The 20,905-nt window shown below is 42.7% G+C and overlaps 1 protein-coding gene across 1 annotated transcript in view; it reads right to left on the minus strand.

Moving 5' to 3' along the window:
- LOC121282435 (FERM domain-containing protein 7-like) overlaps positions 1–20,905 on the minus strand; it is an 83,968-nt gene that overhangs the window by 11,689 nt on the left and 51,374 nt on the right. Inside the window, exons 7-10 of the mRNA XM_041196147.1 lie at positions 20,058–20,136; positions 7,948–8,045; positions 6,339–6,453; positions 2,668–2,815 (exon numbers count right to left, since the gene is read on the minus strand). Coding sequence (XP_041052081.1) covers positions 2,668–2,815; positions 6,339–6,453; positions 7,948–8,045; positions 20,058–20,136 — 440 coding nt within the window. The remainder of the gene's footprint in view (positions 1–2,667; positions 2,816–6,338; positions 6,454–7,947; positions 8,046–20,057; positions 20,137–20,905) is intronic.

The raw sequence follows: 20,905 nt of genomic DNA on the forward strand, positions 1-20,905 counted from the left end.
CTAGACTAATAGCAGGAATGGTTGGGTTGTCTTATGAGGAAAGGCCAGACAGGTTAGGCTTGTATCCACTGGAACTTAGAAGATTAAGTAGGGAATTAATTGAAATCTTTAAGGTCCTGAGGGGCCTAGATAGGGTGGATGTGGAGAAGGTGTTTCCTCTTGTGGGAGAATCCAGAACTGGGTCACTGTTTAAAATAAAGGGTCGCTCATTTAAGAATGAGATGAGGAGAATTTTGTTCTCTGAGGGTAGTGAGTCTTTGGAACTCTCTTCCTCAAAAGCTGGTGGAAGCAGAGTCTTTCAATATTTTGAAGGCAGAACTAGTTAGATTCTTGATTAACAAAGGGGTGAAAGGTTATCGGGGGTAGGTAGGAATTTGGGGTTGAGGTTACAGACAGATCAGCCATGATCTTATTGAATGGCGGAGTAGGTTCAAGAGGCTGAGTGGTCTACTCCTGCTCCTAATTCATATGTTTGTATGACTGGCTTTGGGGAGTCAGGAAGTGAGTTATTCCCCATAGGATTCTGGGCCTCTGACCAGCTCTTATAGCCACAGTATTTGTATGGCTGGTCTGATTCAGTTTCTGGTCAATGGTAACCCTCAGGATGTTGATAGTGGGAGATTCAATGATGGTAATGCCATTGAGTGTCAAGGGGCGATGTTTAGATTCTCATTTTTTGGAGATGGTCATTGCCTGGCATTTGAGTGGCACAAATGGTACTTGCAACTTGTCAGCCCAAGGCTGGATGTTGTCCAGGTCTTGCTGCATTTGAACATGGACGGCTTCAGTATCTGATGAGCTGCGAATGGTGCTGAACATTGTGCAATCATGGTATTTGATGCGGGAGAGCTGTTTGTTTGTTTGCACTGCAATTATTTTAATCAATAGAAAACAACTGGTTTAAAGCCAAAGGCTAGTGATTTACTGGAAATCAAATGACAGGGATGAGCTTTAAGCTTTGGACTTTTTAAATGAATTGAGAAAGTGACAAGCTGCCCAGCTCACACTCTCTTTGCCTTGCCTGAAACCATGTGATTTTTAGTATCCAGCTAAGAATCCTCATCTCGGTGGAACTTGCCTGTATTTGGAAACGCAAGCGGCTATGATGAGAAGGATTGATCCGTCTCTACTTTCCTCCATGTCAAAGCTCTGTTGGTGAGAACCTCAAGCTCTCTACTGGGACTAGTGATCTGCCTTCACATTAGGGTACTCCAGATTGACAGCATTGGACTTCATACTTTTTTCATATGAAGTCTACGCTTCAATTGCCCTATCGCTTTGTTGTGCGTGTGTGTGTGTATATAGATAGTTATACTTCCAGATTACAATTGTGTGTTAACTAGTTCTTGCAACTTAAAGGAGAGATTTTGTTTTATCAGCAATCAATCATTATGAGTTAATTGAAAGAAGCCTAATTAAAATTTCTTTTGTCCTGGGTCTAACTGTAGCAAAGGTAAATAATTGGCCATTTTGGTGAGCGAATTAAACTTTCAAACTAATGGTATGACCTGCAGAGTAATGGGGCTAGATCAACTGCATATTCCTGCCATCCCAGTTGTAACAAATAACTTTCAAGTAATAAGTTGTATCAAATAATTGTCCCTCCCACTCTACTATGCTTAACAAATTTCACGCCTCTCATGCCACCCGTCCCAAGCCATTCCAACCATCCCATGCCAACCCTCTCCCACTCTTTCCATCTTTATCACTTCCAGCAATTGCATCCCACCCCTCAGAGAAACAATCTCTCCAGCCAGAGTAACTTGGTGGTTGGGCTCTCCTTCACATGCACTGCTTTTGTTCTTCATGAGCTGCTCCCCGACATCCACCAACTCTAACCATCGGCAGCACATGCATCATGTGCTCCAGTTCTCTATCATGCCTCAGCACATGCCAGGCACCACCCATTAAATAAACCCTGCAACAAACACAATTCTGCCTGGAAAAGCAAAAACTGAGCGTTATTACTAAAGATGTTGGGCTGAATAGTCCCCCCATCAGGGGGGTTGTGCAGGGACAGGCGGCAGTGAGCGTGAACCCGATCGGCGCCCCCAATCGGGTGCATGCCGCCATTTTACATAGGTTGGCCAATTAAGGCCCGTTCAGCGACACACAGCGCTCCCTGAATGGGCAGGAGGGGGATTCCCTGAGGTGCCTCAGGGAGATTAGCTAAGTTCTGAAAAATTTAATAAAGGAAATATAAAATTTTAAGGACATGTCCCCTTATGTGAAACTGTCACATGTGCATTAATTTTTTCAAAAATTTTAATTTAATTAATAAACCCTTCATGAAACCTCATCCCACCCATGGATGAGGTTTCATAAAAAATTCAAAGGTCGCCTGGGCTCTTTACCTGCCCGCCAAACTTAAGGTTCGATGGGTAACATTTTTAACCACCTTAATTACTTTCTTAATGGCCTTTACAGGCCTTGGACATTTTGGCGGGCATGCAGACGACGCAGCTGCATGCCCGCCGAACTGACACTCTAAATAATGCATGGTGACATCGGGGCGCCCACCCAACGTCACCGAGCGTCATTTTACGTGTCGGTGAGTGGGCCCCACCCCCGTTTGCCAACTGGAAAATTCTTCCCGTTGTTATAATTCTACACCAAATCCAGCTACATGCGATGAAGCCTGTGATGTGATACCTCTTCACAACACACCTGAAAAACCAAAATGCCCATGTGTAAAACAGCCAGATTGATTTGTGTTCCTTCTCCATCATTGGCTGGATGAAGTCTGATGCCATACATCTCCAACTTCCGAGCTGTCTCCAAGAGGCGAGTTTCAGATTCTGCTGATGTCAGCCCACTGTGCAAAGGTCAAAGGTTTATTCATCAATTATGAGCAAAGTACATCAGTAAACCCTACAAGAATAAAAACAAAAAAACTGCGGATGCTGGAAATCCAAAACAAAAACAAAAACAGAATTACCTGGAAAAACTCAGCAGGTCTGGCAGCATCGGTGGAGAAGAAAAGAGTTGACGTTTCGAGTCCTCATGACCCTTCGACAGAACTTGAGTTCGAGTCCAAGAAAGAGTTGAAATATAAGCTGATTTAAGGTGTGTGTGTGGGGGGCGGAGAGAGAGAGAGAGAGGTGGAGTGGGGCTGTGGTTGTAGGGACAAACAAGCAGTGATAGAAGCAGATCATCAAAAGATGTCAACAACAATAGTACAAAAGAACACATAGGTGTTAGAGTTAAAGTTGGTGATATTATCTAAACGAATGTGCTAATTAAGAATGGGTGGTAGGGCACTCAAGGTATAGCTCTAGTGGGGGTGGGGAGAGCATAAAAGATGTAAAAAAAAAAATATTTTTTTTTATAATGGAAATAGGTGGGAAAAGGAAAATCTATATAACTTATTGGGAAAAAAAAGGAAAAGGAAGGGGGAAACAGAAAGGGAGTGGGGATGGGGGAGGGAGCTCACGACCTAAAGTTGTTGAATTCAGTATTCAGTCCGGATGGCTGTAAAGTGCCTAGTCGGAAGATGAGTTGTTGTTCCTCCAGTTTGCGTTGGGCTTCACTGGAACAATGCAGCAAGCCAAGGACAGACATGTGGGCAAGAGAGCAGGGTGGAGTGTTAAAATGGCAAGCGACAGGGAGGCTTGGGTCATTCTTGCGGACAGACCGCAGGTGTTCTGCAAAGCGGTCGCTCAGTTTACGTTTGGTCTCTCCAATGTAGAGGAGACCACATTGGGAGCAACGAATGCAGTAGACTAAGTTGGGGGAAATGCAAATGAAATGCTGCTTCACTTGAAAGGAGTGTTTGGGTCCTTGGACGGTGAGGAGAGAGGAAGTGAAGGGGCAGGTGTTGCATCTTTTGCGTGGGCATGGGGTGGTGCCATAGGAGGGTGATGGAGGAGTGGACCAGGGTGTCCCGGAGGGAGCGATCCCTACGGAATGCTGATAGGGGGGGTGAAGGGAAGATGTGTTTGGTGGTGGCATCATGCTGGAGTTGGCGGAAATGACGGAGGAACCCTACAAGAATCCTTTCTTTATGGGCTCACCATCAAATAGGACATTCAGCCCAAAATAATTGCTTTGAATGTTATTACCATTTCACATTAAATTTCAGATTAAGTCCATTCTGTGTTTTAGTGGTCTAGTGACCTACAGCATAAGACCATGAGGTAGGGAGGAGTTTTTACAATTACTTTCTCAGATGTATCTGTGATTAGCAAAGCCAGCATTTATTATACATTCATAGTTTTGGCCTTAAAAAGATGATGCTGGGCCTTCTCCCGGAGCCACTGCAACTGTGTGAAGGTGGCAGGCAAGTGTCTTTCGTTCTTGAGATATGAGCATCACTGGCAAGGCCAGGATTTATTGCCCATCCCTAATTGCCCTTGAGAAGGTTGTGGCGGTAAGCCGCCTTCTTGAATGGCTGCAGCTCATCTGCTATAGGTACACCCACAGTGCAGTTTGGGAATTATTTCCAGGATTTTGACCCAGCGACACTGAAGGAACAGCGATATATTTCCAAGTCAGGTGTGTGATCTGGGGGGCAACTTGCAGCTGGTGCTGTTCCCATGCATCTGCTGCCTTTGTTCCTCTACATGGTAGAATTTATAGGTTTGGGAGGTGATGTTGAAGAGGTTTGGCGAGTTGCTGCAGTGCATCTTGCATATGGTATGTGTATTGATGGTGGAGGGAGTGAATGTTTAAAAAGAAAGCTAAGAAAGACTTGCATTTTTATAGCACTTTTCATGACCACTGGATGCTTCAAAGCACTTTACAGCCAATGACGTGCTTCTGAAGTGTAGTCACTGTTGTAATGTACAAATTGTGGAAGCCAATTTCCTAGAATCAGCAGAGTGATAAAGACCAGATAATCTGTTTTAATGACATTGATTGAGGGATAAATACTGGCCAGGACACAGGGGAGTCCTGCTCTTCTTCAAAATAGTGTCAGGGGATTTTTACATCCACCCGAGCAGCCAGATGGGACTTTGGTTTAAAGCCTCATGTGAAAAATGTCACACTCGGTCAAATGCTGCCTTGATGTCAAGGGCAGTCACTGTCACCTCACCTCTTGACTTCAACCCTTTTGTCCATGTTTGGGCCAAGTTTGTAATGAGGTCAGGAGCTGAATGGCCCTGGCGGAACCCAAACTGAGCATTAATAAGCAGGTTATTGCTGGGTAAGCAACCTCACGTCTGACCTAATGATGGAGGAAAGGTCATTGATGAAGCAGCTGAAGATGGTTGGGCCTAGGGCACTACCCTGAGGAACTCCTGCAGCAGTGTCCTGGGACCTCGAACAATCACAACCATCCTCCTTTTCACTAGCCTAAAATGGTTCATATATTTTTCATTCTGGATTCTGTCTTCGCTGGTAATTGTTGTTACCAGCGCTAGAGGGGGTGGGGGCAGTGGGGTGCCCAAGGTCAATAGGATGACATTGGTTGGGCCTGTTGATTTTTTATGCCCCATTTTCTACACCTTTGTAGGAAAGCTTGCTATCTTTTCTCTGCAATTAATAGAGACACATGAACTGACCCCTGCATTCTTTCTCACCAAATATAAATAAAACGAGGGGATTAAAAACAAGAGTAATATTAGGCCACATAGTCCCTTGAACTTGCTCTGCTATTCAATAATATCATAGCTAAACTTCTACCTCAATTCCATCTTCAGCCCTATCCCCCTGTCCCTTGACTCAGTGTCCAAAAATTTATCAAACTCAGTTTTGAACAATTCAACAACTGAGCATCCACAGCTTTCTGGGGCAAAGAATTTTAAAGATATTGAGTAAAGAAATTTCTCCTTGTGTCATACCTAAATATGTAAAAGTAAATAAATAAAATACAACCTTTCCCAATTGTTTAGTGACCTTCTAATGATCAATGACTTTGCCAGGCAATCTTCACGCAGCGTCAAATTGAATATATCAAATCTCTCAGGATCATCCTAGGTGAATTCTTTTTGAAGTTTTAATGCAGATAAACAAAATATCGCGTTTGTACACAGCAATGCCCCACAAACAGCAACCTGATGAGTGATGTGTTAATCTATTTTTCCACTGATGTTAGTTGAACATGAATATTGGTCAGAACATTGAGGAGAACCTCATGGCATTTTTCAAAATAGTTCCATGGGATCTTTGACATCCACCCGAAAGAGCAGGTTTACATCTCAGCCTAAAGGCGGCCCTTCTGACAGTGCAGCACTCCCTCAGTACCTTACTGGAGTGTCAGTTCCGATTATGTGCTCAAGTCTTTGCTGTAGGACTCACTCTAACTCAAAGGTAAGTGTACTGCCAACTGAATCAAAGATACTAAAATACCTCATCACATTGAATTCTGTAGAGCCTTTATTTTATTTTGTACTTACCCGAGTTTCTGGTGAAAATTCATTATTTTGTGAATCAGGCGTTCCTGGTTTGGAATATATATCTTAGTTTGTAAATGTGTTCTGTCCAGTTCTTCATCAAAATCACCAACCTCAGCTTGAAGATAAGAAGACAAATATACAAAGAGAGGGAAGGTAAAGGGAAACGTGCGTAGCAAACCAAAAGTAAGAAATAAATGAGCAAGATCCAATGGGGGAATTTTAATTTGGGGTGAAAGGCTATGAAAGGATATATGGATAACCTACTCACTATATCTGCTGTCCGATTGGGAATGGTGCACATTGAGCAGCTAATTCCATACTGTCCATCAGACACCTAATCCAAGTTGATATCCCTAATCAGTTAAAACCATTAACATTATGCTTCGGGGGTGGGGGGTGGGGGGGTGAGGTGGGGCTGGTGGAGGTGCGGTTTCAGTGTATGACTAGCAAGGGCAATGCCAGCATTGGTTGCCCGTCCCTAATTGCCCTTGAGAAGGTGGTGGTGAGCTGCCTCTTTGAACCGCTGCAGTCCATGTGGTGTTGGTACACCCACAGTGCTGTTAGGGAATGAGTTCCAGGATTTTAACCCAGCGACAGTGAAGGAACGGTGATGTATTTCCAAGTCAGGATATTGAGTTACTTGGAGGGGAACTTGGAAGGATCCTATCTTATTGCTGCTGATGATGGAGGTGGAGATCCACTTACTTTAGGAAGAACTATTTGTCCTTACACAGTTAGGCTGACTTTCTACTCTTATTCTCATTTGTATGTCATGTACATCCACCTGTTCAACCCTATATTCATGTTGAATGAGATAGGGTGGAGTCTGTGCTTGGCCTCTCAGGATGTCAACCAGAGACCAAGTGAGCTGAAGAACAAACTTTCAGCAAGTATTCCTTTTGGCGATGAGGTTTGGTCACACAGGTTTCTCCTGTGGTTATGTATACAATCTTGCCAAATCTGGAGTCAGGGAATGCGGTTGGTCCCTGGTGAGGCTGGGGAAGATGACATGAATGCTCAGGCCTGGTTCCCAGGCCAGGCTGGGGAAAGAGCACACAAAGGATTGGGCCCGATTTGAACAGACCAAACTGGAGGGGTGGGGGATGGGGGCTGGGTATAGGGAGGAGCACATGAAGGCTCGGGCCCAAGGTTCCTGTGAAGGAAAAGCCAGTAAAACTTGGCAATGACTGGTACTGGGCTGAACTGGGGTTACATTTAAAGATGTACACGACCAGTTCAGACTTGTACCAGTCACTTCCCAAGTTTACTGGGTTTTCCTTGCCTGGGAGCCTGGGGCAGGAGCACATGAAGGCTCATGCCCATAGTTTCCAGGCCAGGCTGGGAGAGGAGCCCTTGCTCCTGGTCAGCTGAAGAAAAGCTTCCCTCAAGGCAGGGCGAGGGCGAACAAGGCTCTATGAAACCTGGGCTACAGCTGCCAGCCTCAGTAAGTCAGTGTGAACACATGTATATCTAGCATGGACATAAATCTGAAAATAAAAGTAACATAACTGCTATGGCAGGCAGGGATCCTAGATTTCTTTCACTGCTCAATGAGATATTTAAGCCTCTTTAGAACTCCACTGAGTGGATAGTTTTAGTCATTACTCACCCTGGATGATGTGAGACAGTAATAGTGCGACACTGTTGTCATTGCAATGAAGTCTCCCAGCAACCAGGTCCCGTTTGATTTGCTGAGCAAACAGATACCTGTGGAAGTAACAAGATCAGTTAGATCTTCAGCCAATTGCAGCCTGGATGTCAGACAGATCGCCAGCATATTCAGTCCTTCAAGGAAGGCCAGAATCAGAGCAGAGACTCCCCCTTTGGGGCACCTCAGAGTAAGTGCAGCATAGAAAGAGGCCATTCAGCCCACTGTGGGTCAGCTGTGAATCTTGTCTCTGAGTCAGGGGATCACGGGCTCATGCCCTGTTTCAGAGACTTGATCATAAAATGTAGGCTAATATTTCACTGTAGCACTGAGTGCAGCACTTTGCTGCACTATCAGAGATGCTGCCTCTCAAATGGAACCAAAGCCCCAACTGTTAACTCAACAGGCTGTAAAAGTTCCTATGACTATTTGAAGAGGAAAGCAAAGGAGTTCCCCTTAATGTTCTAGTCAATATTTTACCCTCAATCAACATGGCCAAAAGCTATTATCTCATTGCTGTTTGCTATGTGCAAATTGGTTGCTGTGTTTCCTACATTACAACAGAGATTACACTATTTTGCATTTGTCAATGGGATGTGGGCATCACAGGCAAGGTCAACATTTTTTGCCCATCTCTAATTCCCCTTGAGAAGGCAGTGGTGAGCTGCCTTCTTGAACCGCTGCACCCCATGTGGTGTAGGTACACCCATAGTGCTGTCAGGGAGGGAGTTCCAGGATTTTGACCCAGTGATAGAAAAAAAAAAGTGATATAATTCCAAGTCAGGATGGTGAGTGACTTGGAGGAGAACTTGCAGAGGGTGGCATTCCTATGTCTTTGCTGCCCTTGTCTTTTTGGTATGAGTCACGGGTTTGAAAATGTTGTCAAAGAAGGCTTGGTGAATTGCTGCAGTGCATCTTAAACGTAGGGCACACTACTGCATCTGTGTGTCGGTGGTGGTGGAGTGAATGTTTAAGGTGGTGGATTGGGAAGGTGGAGCTGTTGTTGGAGCTGCACTCATCCAGACAAGTGGAAAGTATTCCATCATATTCCTGACTTGTGCCATGTAAATGGTGAACAGGCTTTGGGGAGTCAGGAGAGGAGTCACTTGTTGCAGGATTCCTATCCTCTGAACTGCTCTTGTAGCCACAGTATTTATATGATAGTCCAGTTCGGTTTCTGGTCAATGGTAACCTCCAGTGGGGGATTCAGTGAGGGCAATGCCATTGAATGTCAAGGAGTGATGGTTAGAATCTCTCTTGTTGGAGATAGTCATAGTTCGGCACTTATGTGGCATAAATATTACTTGCCACTTATCAGCCCAAGACTAAACATTTTTCAGGTCTTGCTGCATTTAGGGATAGATTTGAGGAGTTGCAAATGGAACTGAACATTGTGCAATCATCAGCAAACATCCCCTCTTCTAATCTTATGATGGAGGGAAGGCTGTGCATAATGCAGCTGGAGATGGTCAGATATCGGACACGGCCTTTGTGAACTCCTGCAGCAATGTCCTGGTACTGAGATGATTGGCTACCAACAAACACAGCCATCCACAACTTCCATCACTTTTGCTGATGCTTGAGCATAGACTGATGGGTGGTAATTGATTGGATTGGATCTGTTCTGCATTTGTGGATTTCAAAAGTATTTAATTAACTGTAAAATATTTTGGGACATCCTGAAATCAGGCAAGGTGCAAACCTTTCCTTTTTTTTGTATCAGCCAATATTTCAAATGTACCTTTCTCCTTGAATCCCATTTCCTTACATCCATTTATATTCCTTCTTTTCAAATACTTATCCAATTTTCTTTGAATGATGTTCTCGTTTTTAAAAACAAAAAACTGCGGATGCTGGAAATCCAAAACAAAAACAGAAAAAGAAATACCTGGAAAAACTCAGCAGGTCTGACCACAGTTCTGTTGAAGGGTCATGAGGACTCGAAATGTCAACTGTACTCTTCTCCGCCAATGCTGTCAGACCTGCTGAGTTTTTCCAGGTATTTCTTTTTCTGTTTTTGTTCTCGTTTTTAATTCATAAGTGTTGTAGTAAAGCATTCAATGTTCTAATAAGCCTCTGTATGGAATTATTTCTTCTAATGGGAACAGTATCAAAGCAGAAAGGGTAAATAGGGATAAAAACAAAAAACTGCGGACGCTTGAAATCCAAAACAAAAACAGAATTACCTGGAAAAACTCCGTCGCATCTGTTCCGATGATGCTACCTTCAAAAACAGTTACTCTGACATGTCCTCCTTCTTCCTTAACCGAGGTTTTCCACCCACGGTCATTGACAGGGCCCTCAACCGTGTCCGGCCCATCTCCCGTGCATCCGCCCTCATGCCTTCTCCTCCCTCCCAGAAACATGATAGGGTCCTCCTTGTCCTCACTTATCACCCCACCAGCCTCCGCATTCAAAGGATCATCCTCCGCCATTTCTGCCAACTCCAGCATAATGCCACCACCAAACACATCTTCCCTTCACACCCCCTATCGGCATTCCATAGGGATCGCTCCCTCCGGGACACCCTGGTCCACTCCTCCATTACCCCCTACTCCTCAACCCCCTCCTATGGCACCACCCCATGCCCACGCAAAAGATGCAATACCTGCCCCTTCACTTCCTCTCTCCTCACCGTCCGAGGGCCCAAACACTCCTTTCAAGTGAAGCAACATTTCACTTGCATTTCCCCCAACTTAGTCTACTGCATTTGTTGCTCCCAATGTGGTCTCCTCTACATTGGAGAGACCAAACGTAAACTGGGCGACCGCTTTGCAGAACACCTGCGGTCTGTCCGCAAGAATGACCCAAGCCTCCCTGTCGCTTGCCATTTTAACACTCCACCCTGCTCTCTTGCCCACATGTCTGTCCTTGGCTTGCTGCATTGTTCCAGTGAAGCCCAACGCAAACTGGAGGAACAACATCTCATCTTCCGACTAGGCACTTTACAGCCTTCCGGACTAAATATTGAATTCAACAACTTTAGGTCTTGAGCTCCCTCCTCCAACCCCACCCCCTTTCTGTTTCCCCCTTCCTCTTGTTTTTTTCCAATAAATGATATAACTTTTTCTTTTCCCACCTATTTCCATTATTTTTAAATATTTTAAAATCTTTTATGCTCCCCCCACCTCACTAGAGCTATACCTTGATTGCCCTACCATCTATTCTTAATTAGCACATTCATTTAGATAATATCACCAACTTTAACACCTATGTGTTCTTTTGTTCTGTTGTTTGTGACATCTTTTGATGATCTGCTTCTATCACTGCTTGTTTGTCCCTACAACCACACCAACCCCCTCCACTTCTCTCTCTCTCTCTCTTCCCCCCCCACACACCTTAAACCAGCTTATATTTCAACTCTTTCTTGGACTCGAACTCAAGTTTTGTCGAAGGGTCGTGAGGACTCGAAACATCAACTCTTTTCTTCTCCGCCGATGCTGCCAGACCTGCTGAGTTTATTCCAGGTAATTCTGTTTTTGTTTTGGATTTCCAGCATCCGCAGTTTTTTTGTTTTTATTTTTTTGTTTTTATGATAAGGGACATTGATGTGTGAACAGTCCCTTGCAAACCCATTAAATATGGAAGAATTGTGTCATTCAAGTTAATGGCTGGGACATTTAAACAGCTAAAAGACAATGGCTAAGATAAGACCTAGGCATGGGCTATAAGTAATAAAAACAAAAAAACTGCGGATGCTGGAAATCCAAAACAAAAACAGAATTACCTGGAAAAACTCAGCAGGTCTGGCAGCGTCGGCGGAGAAGAAAAGAGTTGACGTTTCGAGTCCTCATGACCCTTCGACAGAACTTGAGTTTGAGTCCAAGGAACTCAAACTCAAGTTCTGTCGAAGGGTCATGAGGACTCGAAACGTCAACTCTTTTCTTCTCCGCCGATGCTGCCAGACCTGCTGAGTTTTTCCAGGTAATTCTGTTTTTGTTATGGGCTATAAGTAGTTTACTTATTTGGGAGCATGATTTGACAATTTTGAGACATCTTGGCTATCCTGCTGAAGCTATTGAAAAGGCAGGAAGCTGCCTTGAGAAAGAGAACCATCTTGAAACATTATGAGAGAGACATCTTGCAGAAGCTGCTTCTCAACAGGGAGAGACAGAGGAAGGCATCCAGAAACAGCCAATAGTTCTGCTGTAAGTAACTGGGCAGTTTTGAAAATGCCGTGCCTGCACAACCAGAGAAGCAAGGAACCTTTCTTTTCCTTGTATCCTGTTTCATCTCCTAAACTATTTGTGGAAAGCAACCTCTGGAACACCAACTGTGGAAGCCAACACAGCTGCTGGGACAATGCTGCAATTTCAAAGTTTCGCCTCAAACAATGCAACAGCTAGACTACAAAACAATAACAGGCCTGCATAAAACAATAGAGACTGAACTTGATTCAAGTTTTATAAGTATTGTTCTTATTTCCATCTGTAATTAATCTTTGTGCATGTGTGTGATTGCCATCGTTTTCTTTAGTCACCTCCAAAGCCAGAATGTAGAAATAAACTAACCTCTCTTTTTTAAGTACAGAAGACTTTGCTGCTGGTTTATTTTAAATTGATTCACTGACCCCAAGGATAAGAAATAGATGTCCATATACAAACATATTGAACATGGGCAATTTTAAGGAAAAACCTCAAAACTGCTCCTGATGAGTGTCACATCTCCAAAGGGTTACATGTCTGAAAGGCAAAAATCCAGGATTGATTCCCAATGGTCTATTAAAGCACTGTCCAAATATCAGGATTTTATTTGTTTTATATTCATTCTCATCTTATGGCCATTGCTGTTATGGCCAGCATTTATTGCCCATTTCTAGTTACGCTTGTGGTAAGCTGGCTTCTTGGCTGAAACAGAACAGATTGAAAGATAGTAAAAAGTATCATAGGGAATAAGTAATGAATACAAAATTGTGTAATTTGTTATGATCCCTGTAGAGAGCAATAGCTATACAAAAATACATTTGATGTTCCATTTAATTGCTGAAAGGATGACACAACAAGATTTTATGTTTTAAGACTTTTCTGTAACAAACAGACTGAAGCACTATGACTAAACACTATTTCTGTAGGCAACTTATACTTTAAACTATTGAACAGAACTTTTCCCATTACTTTTAACAAAATTGAAAAACCGACTTCATAGGTATACTTTACACTGTCTTTTAAGTAGTCGCACAATTTTCATGGACCCAGTCCAAAGTGATTCTTAACTGCCTGTGGTTTACTTCCATTTCTTTCCTTTCCCAGCCTGATAACATTTAAGTCCAGAACTGTCTTTCATGGTGAGTTTTTTTTTCCCTTGTGATTCTCCCTCTAACACAAGCTGGGCAAATCTTCCAGAAATGGATCCTATTTACACTTGTCGACCACTCATTGAAATTCTTTAAATTCTCACAAATTTGGTCTTTACAATCTGAGTACAAGCTCCTATCCACATTGCTGTGTGATGAACTATAGAGACCTTAAACCTCTAACTGTCTCTTTCTGTCCCCTGTATCCTGGCAGACTAACTATGCCTATGAATTTCAGGGATATCGTGGAAGCCCTTCCCTTTTCAAAACCCACCAACGTGAATCATATGGGCCTTGTTTACAGGTAGAAATGCTGATTAGCTATCCTTGAGACCCCAACTCTCTTTTAATTTGGAAAGAAGTGGACAGTTTAAAGTATAACTGTTTACAACCTGACATTCTCAACACTTTCCTGGGACTTTGGAGACAAGCTATCTTACCACTGTAAACACAAATGCTGTTGCCATTGTTTTCAAGAGTGAACATCTTGGACCTTCTTTCCAGTGGAACAATTGGGACCTCCCTTTAATCTTTAACAGCCATGTCACCCGGGTCACTTGTCAGGCAGACTTGAAAACAGGTCTTATGACCCCTTCATTTTATCCTAAACTAAGGACACAGTCCCAAAACATGACAATCTTATAAACTTTATATTTGTAATACCTGCCCGCTAAGAGATGAAAACCACCATTATAGTGATGAGTTTTCAAAACCACTATCCACATATAATATTCTGAAGATTTTAATAACTAACTTACTGCATACAATACAAGTAATATTCTCCCATTGTGCTGTCACATTTTGCCATCAAATCGTCCTGCTTGACAGTATCACAAATTTTAACCTGTATCAGCCAAATGCATGCACCAGTTAGGAGTTCAAGTCCACTTTTCATTAGATTTTTAAAATTCTTCATCTCGTATAGATGAGAATTTGTTTCACTGCTCATGACGTTGCCTTCCATGATGCATCAAAGTAAATCTCCTTTTGCCTATTGTGTAAATTTCACAGTGTTACCACGTCCTAGGTTAAAAGAATTGCCAATCGAAACAGACTGTGAAACTATGTTAACAAATACAATGGGTGAAGCCCTTCCCTTTTCAAAACCCACCAACATGAATCATATGGGCCTTGTATCCAGGTAGAAATGCTGATTAGCTATCCTTGAGACCCCAACTCTCGGCGGGAATTTCTGGTCTTGCCAAAGCCAATGGAGTTTTGAATGGCTTGTCACATTTTCCAGCCCCAGCCCCACCATGACAGGGCCATAAAATTCTGCCTAATGTTACTTGCAGACAATCCTTGTAGTTTTTGAATTCCATTAGGTAAATTGAGATGAAATCAGATGTCACAATTCCTTTCATCATCTGATTTCTGTATGCATCATGTATGTTTTTCCTATAGAACCAGGCATTACATTATCAGCAGGATGTTGACTTTTAAACACAGTCTTTAAACCACCAGGTCCAAATTCTGATTCTGGATCTCCATTCTCTTTCATGCTGGAGGTTTTTTATTGGTAAAGTATGTCGCAGCCAGACAAATATGACAGACAAATGCCTGAATGGTCCTCCTGTTTAAATGCAGGAGCACTTTTATCTTTATGTTAATTTTCAAGATTTAAATGTTCAGTGTTCTTCTCCCGCAAAAGTAAATTTAACACTCCCTCCTTTTATGTCAGTAGTTCATTCTTCTGTCCAGTAAAATCCTTTTTACCCATTTTCATAATTTCGTGGAGGTACTGTTGATACATCAATAAAAAAATCTATTCTTTTTTAATCAGCCCTTGAATTCTTTTACATTCTTTCATTTTTTTTTGTCCTCCCACTCAGCATGAACTTTGTCCAATTCTTTCCAAGCAAGAGCTGCAGCTTCTTCTTTTTGAAGTTTTAATTTCTATTCTAGGACTCAAATCTGTCCTCATAATTCCACAGTAACAATCCTTTGGGGGAGAAATTTGTTCATATAGTGCAGTTTCTAATTACAAGCTGCTTTGCCTGTCTCAAAATACATAGTGCATCCCTGCACTGAGCACTGAGTTTATTTTGGTTGAGGGACAAATATTGATTAGAAACATCAAGGAGAACGCCCCTGCTAATGAGGTGGTAAATGCATTGGTGCTAATTTTCCAAAATTCACTAGATTCTGGAAAGGTTCCATCAACCTGGAAAGTAGCAAATATAACCCTTTTATTCAAGAAGGGTGGGAGACAGAAAACAGGGAACTACAAGCCAATAGCTTGACATCTGTTGTGGGGAATACATTGGAGTCAATCATTAAAGAGGTTATATCTGGGCACTTAGAAAATCTCAAGGTAATCAGGGAGAGACAGCTTGGTTTTATGAAAGGGATATCATGGTTAACAAATTTATTAGAGTTCTTTGAAGGAGTAACATGTGCAGTGGATAAAGGGGAGCCTGTAGACGTACTGTGATTGGATTTCCAGAAAGTATTTGATAAGGTGCCATATTAAAGGTTATTGCAGAAAATAAAAGCTCATAGTGTAAGGGCTAACATATTAGCCTGGATAAAAGATTGGTTGGATGGCAGCAAACAGAGTATGCATACATGGGTCTTTGTCTGATTCACAGGATGTGATGAGTGGAGTCCTACAGGGGTCTGTTCTGGAGCCTCAAATTTTTACAATTTACATCAATGACTTAGATGAAAGGAGCAAAGACATTGTAGCTAAGTTTGCAGGTGACACAAAGATAGGTAGGAAAGTATGTTGTGAAGAAGACATAAAGAGTTTTCAGACGGATATAGATAAGTTGAATGAGTGGGCAAAAAGCTGGCAGAAGGAATACAATGTTGGAAAATGTGAAATTGTTCACTTTGGCAGGAAGAATAAAGAATAGGAGTATTACTGAAACCGAGAATGACTGCAGAATTCCAAGGTGCAGAAGGATCTACATGTATTCGTGCATGAGTCACAAAAAGTTAGTACGCATATACAGTATGTAATCAAGAAGGCTATTGGAATGCTATCCTTTATTATGAGAGGAATTGAATATAAAAGTGAAGATGTTATGTTTCAGTTATACAGGGCATTGGTGAGACCACATCTCAAATACTGTGTGCAGTTTTGGTCTCCTTATTTAAGGAAGGATGGAAATGCTTTGGAGATGGTTCAGGGGAGGTTTACTAGATCAATGCCTGGAATGAGTGGATTGTCTTATGAGGATAGGTTGTACAGACTGGACTTGTTTCCGCCGGAGTTTAGAAAAGTGAGGGGGGGTGACTTGATTGCAGTATATAAGATCCTGAATGATCTTGACAAGGTGGATATTGAAAGGATATTTCCTCTTGTGGGTGAGTCCAGAACTAGGGGGCACTGTTTTAAAATTAGGAGTAGCCTTTGTAGGACAGAGATGAGGAGAAATTTTTTCTCAGAGGGTTGTGCATCTTTGAAACTCTCTGCCTCAGAAAGCGGTGGAGGTGGGGTCACTGACTATCTTTAAGGCAGAGATAGATAGTTTCTTGTTAGGCAAGGGAATCAAAGGTTTTCTTGGGGTAGATGGGAATGTGGAACTTGAAACACAAACAGATCAGCCATGATCACATTGAATGGTGGAGCAGGCTCGAGGGGCCAAACAGCCTACTGCTGCACCTATTTCATATGATCGTATGGTCAAAATAGCCCCATGGCATCAGTTACATCCATCTGAAGGGTCTGATGGAGGCACGGTTTAATGACCCATCAAGAAACAACACATCCAACACTTTGAAGGGCATTGGAATAGTTTGAGTCTGGAGGCAGAAGATGGGCCAGAACTGGGGCAAAGATGTGTGATCATATGGAGGTGGAAGCCAGTGATTGAATGGATGAAAGAGTTGGATGGTACAAGTACAAGCACAGGTACAAGTATGACACTGAGATTGCGAACAGTCTGGCTCAGCCTCAGACAGTGACCAGGGAGAGGAACGGAGTTGATAGCCAAGGAACTAAGCTTATGGTGGGGACCAAAGGCAATGATTTCGGTCTTGCCATTATTCATTTGAAGGAAATTTCTGCTCAACCAATACTTGATGTTGGACAAGCACCATGATGCTGCTGAGCATGAATCCTCCGGACTCCAAGGCGAGACTGCTACCACTGAGCAATGGATAACAGTTGTGAATAATTCTAATTACTGACACTAATACATATTGGTGTTCTTATTTAGTGGGTGTACACCAATGAGGCAACAACACAAATCTCCTTCAAAATTAGCAATAAAAAATATAAAAGCAAGTAAGATGGATTCACTTGGCCTTCTAGCGTCAGATTATTTAGACTCTGGAGTTGCAAACAACCCATGGGCTATGATTTAAGTGCCCCTATCCTAGGGGACAGATTCCATTTTCAGGGAATGCTGCAATGAGCGAGTGTGGCTACATAAACCCCCAAATTATAATGTAGACTCTCAACTATAGAATATCAGTGTTTTCCCAGAAAAGCCATTGCCCACATTTCTGTTTTACTTAGTTAACCTCAGGTGCTGAGAAAAAAAAACCTCATATTTACGTAGTACCTTTCAATACCTCTGGATCTCCCAATGCATTTTGCAGCTTAGTCAGTACCTTTGAAGTGTAGACACTATTATAATGTAGGGAACAAAGCAGCCAATTTGCACACAGCATGGTCCTACAAACAGCATTCAGAAATGTGCCCAGTTAACCCATTTCATTGATGCTGTTTAAAGGATAAATATTGGCCAGGGTACCAGAGATGATGCCCCTGCTCTACAGCTAAATAGGGATCATCAACATTTACCCTAGGAGGACAGATGGGGTCTTATAACACCTCTGACAGTGTGGTATTCCCTCAGCACTCCACTGGGAATGTCTTATATCTCCGACTGCAAGGGAAGAGAATAGGATGGTGTACAAATGCTGCACATTAATAGAGAGCTACTGAAAAACACCCAAGTAAATGAATCTCTACTCAATGGGCAGAATTTTCTGCCTGTCGGGCGGGCAGGCCCGACCCAATCTCCGGTGGATGGGGAGCCAATCCCTGCCAGCAAAGCGGGCCGCACCGCCATTTTACGTGTGCGGGCCAATTAAGGCCCTCCCAGCGTGACATCCGGCAGGAAGCGCTATGTGCTTCCTGTGCAAGCGGGGGGGATTCCCTAAAAGCAAAAGTGTGCTCTTTCGCGCATGCGCATGAAAGAGTGCACATCCCCTGAGGCTAAATGCAGCCTCAGGGAGCTCGCTTCCACTTTGAACAATATTAAAAATAGAAGAAAAAAATTCTCTAACATGTCCCCCTCATGTGACAATGTCACATGAGAAGGGGCATGTTCATAATTTACAGATTAACTTTATTAAAATTTTTAACACCCTGCATGAAACCTCATCCCGCCTGTGGATGAGGTTTCATGTTTTCTCTATTTGCTGCTGGGGTTCATGGCCTGCCCGCCAACTTTAAGGTTGGATGGGCAGGTCCTTTAATTGTTTAAATGATCCTGTCAATGGCCTCAATTGGCCATTGACAGGTCGGCGGGTGCACAGCTGATTTTGCTGTGGGCCTGCCTTCCTGAAAATTTAAATGAGGCGGGATGACATCGGAAGTTCCGCCCGACGTCATCCCGAGTCATCTTACACGCCGGCGAGTGGGCCCCGCCCCCATGCTCGCCATTGGCAAAATTCTGCCCAATGTTATTGAAAACGGAGATAACAAAGAGAAAATGAAAGTGAATGTAGGCTGTAATATAGAATACAAGCACAATTAACTTCTTCACTTCTATAAATAATATTCAGTTCATGGCACTTTCAACCTTTGAAGCTAATGTCTGAAACATATCTTATTTTTAAGCATCATGTTAATTGTTTTCACTCATTAACAACGGTATGATCTGGAATAATTATCTTAAATAGAAAATTAGAATTTGAGTATTGTTAAGGAATGACACAGAGGTCATTAAAGTGCTTTGGATAATTGGAATAAAAAGGCTCAGAGCTATTGGTAAAGGCTGCACTGTCTAGAAAATGTAGGTTACATGTTGTTTACCTGTACTTTGCTCCTCATAATCACAGTGGAATGTACGGTGACACTAAATACTGTTATAAACATTGTTACAGCAATAGGAGACCTATCCCACATTTTTATCAGTTACTTTGAGCTTTTACAAAAGCGCAGCCATTTGGAAAGGTGAATTCATGACATGATATGTAAATATAAGAATAGAAAGTAGAAGGACATAAGGGGATGATCAGTTAGAACTGAGATGAGGAGAAGTTACTTCACCCAAAGGGTTGTGAATCTTTGGAATTCTCTACCCTAAAAGATTATGGATACTCCCATCGTTGAATATATTTAAGGCTGGGGTAGACAGATTGTTGCTCTCTCAGGGAGTCAAGGGATATTAGGAGTGGGCAGGAAAATGGAGTTGAAGCCCAAGATCAGCCATGATCATAGTGAATGGTGGAGCAGGCTCGATGGGCCATATGATGGACCCCTGCTCCTATTTCTTGTGTTCTTGTCACACCTTGAAGGAATGTTTCACTAGAAAATGTAGGCTTCCCTGCCCTGCCCTAGTCTTCCCTCTTTTCCACTGTGAGAACCTCTTTAAATCCCCTTCCCCCGACTGCAGTACAAATCAAGGTTCCAGTGATTGCCCAACTTTCCAAGGTTGTGGGTTCAAGCCCCATTCCAGAAAACATGATCTAGACTGATTTCCAAATACATTGGTAGCAGGCGAGATCAATTCAGAGTTTAGAAATGGACCATCTATGATTCTAATGGTAACTTTAACTGAGTGATTTCCTCAGCGTAGGAGAGGTTTGTACCCACCTTGTCAATTCATCTTGTAGCTGCCCCAGATCAGGTGGAAAGAATTTCACTACAAATTGGAACAGAACCCTCTTCTCGCCTGTCAAAAGAAAATAAACTTCACCAGTTGGACATTAAAGATCGGGAAGCATCACAAATGAGGCAAAATCAATAAAAGATGGACTTGTTCCCATTAACTGGGGAGGAATATAAGCAGAAATGCATGTTAGATGCAGAAAGAGGCCATTTGGCCCCCTACCGGTCAGAGCTAGTCTTTATCCCCAATGTGAACAAATAGTTTTATTTACCCAACCTGTTCTCATATCCATCAACATTTTTTCTTTCATTCATCTATCCAGACAAATCTTGAATTTAACCTTGCGGAGTGCCACAGTTATTAGTGCTGGGGCCACAACTATTTACAATCTATATTAATGACTTGAATGAAGGAACTGAGTGTATCGTAGTAAATGTGTTGATCTACGAAGGTGTGCGAAAGCAAGTTGTGAGGAGAGCACAAAGGCTTGGATTTTTGAGTCATGAAGACTCCAGGGACCTTTCAAAATAGTCAGCAAGATCTGGATCTGGAAGTCTCTCTCCCATTTCTGACAATAACCTATTTTTGTCAGGAAACTGAGCATTGAGGGGTGGAGGGGGGATGCCCCGCTTCCATTTCCAACATGTCCAGGGTGCGGGAGAGTGACTTCCAAATGTGAAAATCCCAAACACAACAGGGCCATTTGAACTCAGTGCTGAGTTCAAACAGATCCCATTTTTGCTGCAGCAAAGGCCTTATCCCACTGTGTGGGAGATACAAATCTTTCGAAAAGTCATAAATGCTCTTGAAGGGCAGGTAAGGTCTGTAGAAC

This window comes from Carcharodon carcharias, chromosome 9 (assembly GCF_017639515.1).
Source record: "Carcharodon carcharias isolate sCarCar2 chromosome 9, sCarCar2.pri, whole genome shotgun sequence".
In the NCBI taxonomy this organism is placed as follows: Eukaryota; Metazoa; Chordata; class Chondrichthyes; order Lamniformes; family Lamnidae; genus Carcharodon; species Carcharodon carcharias.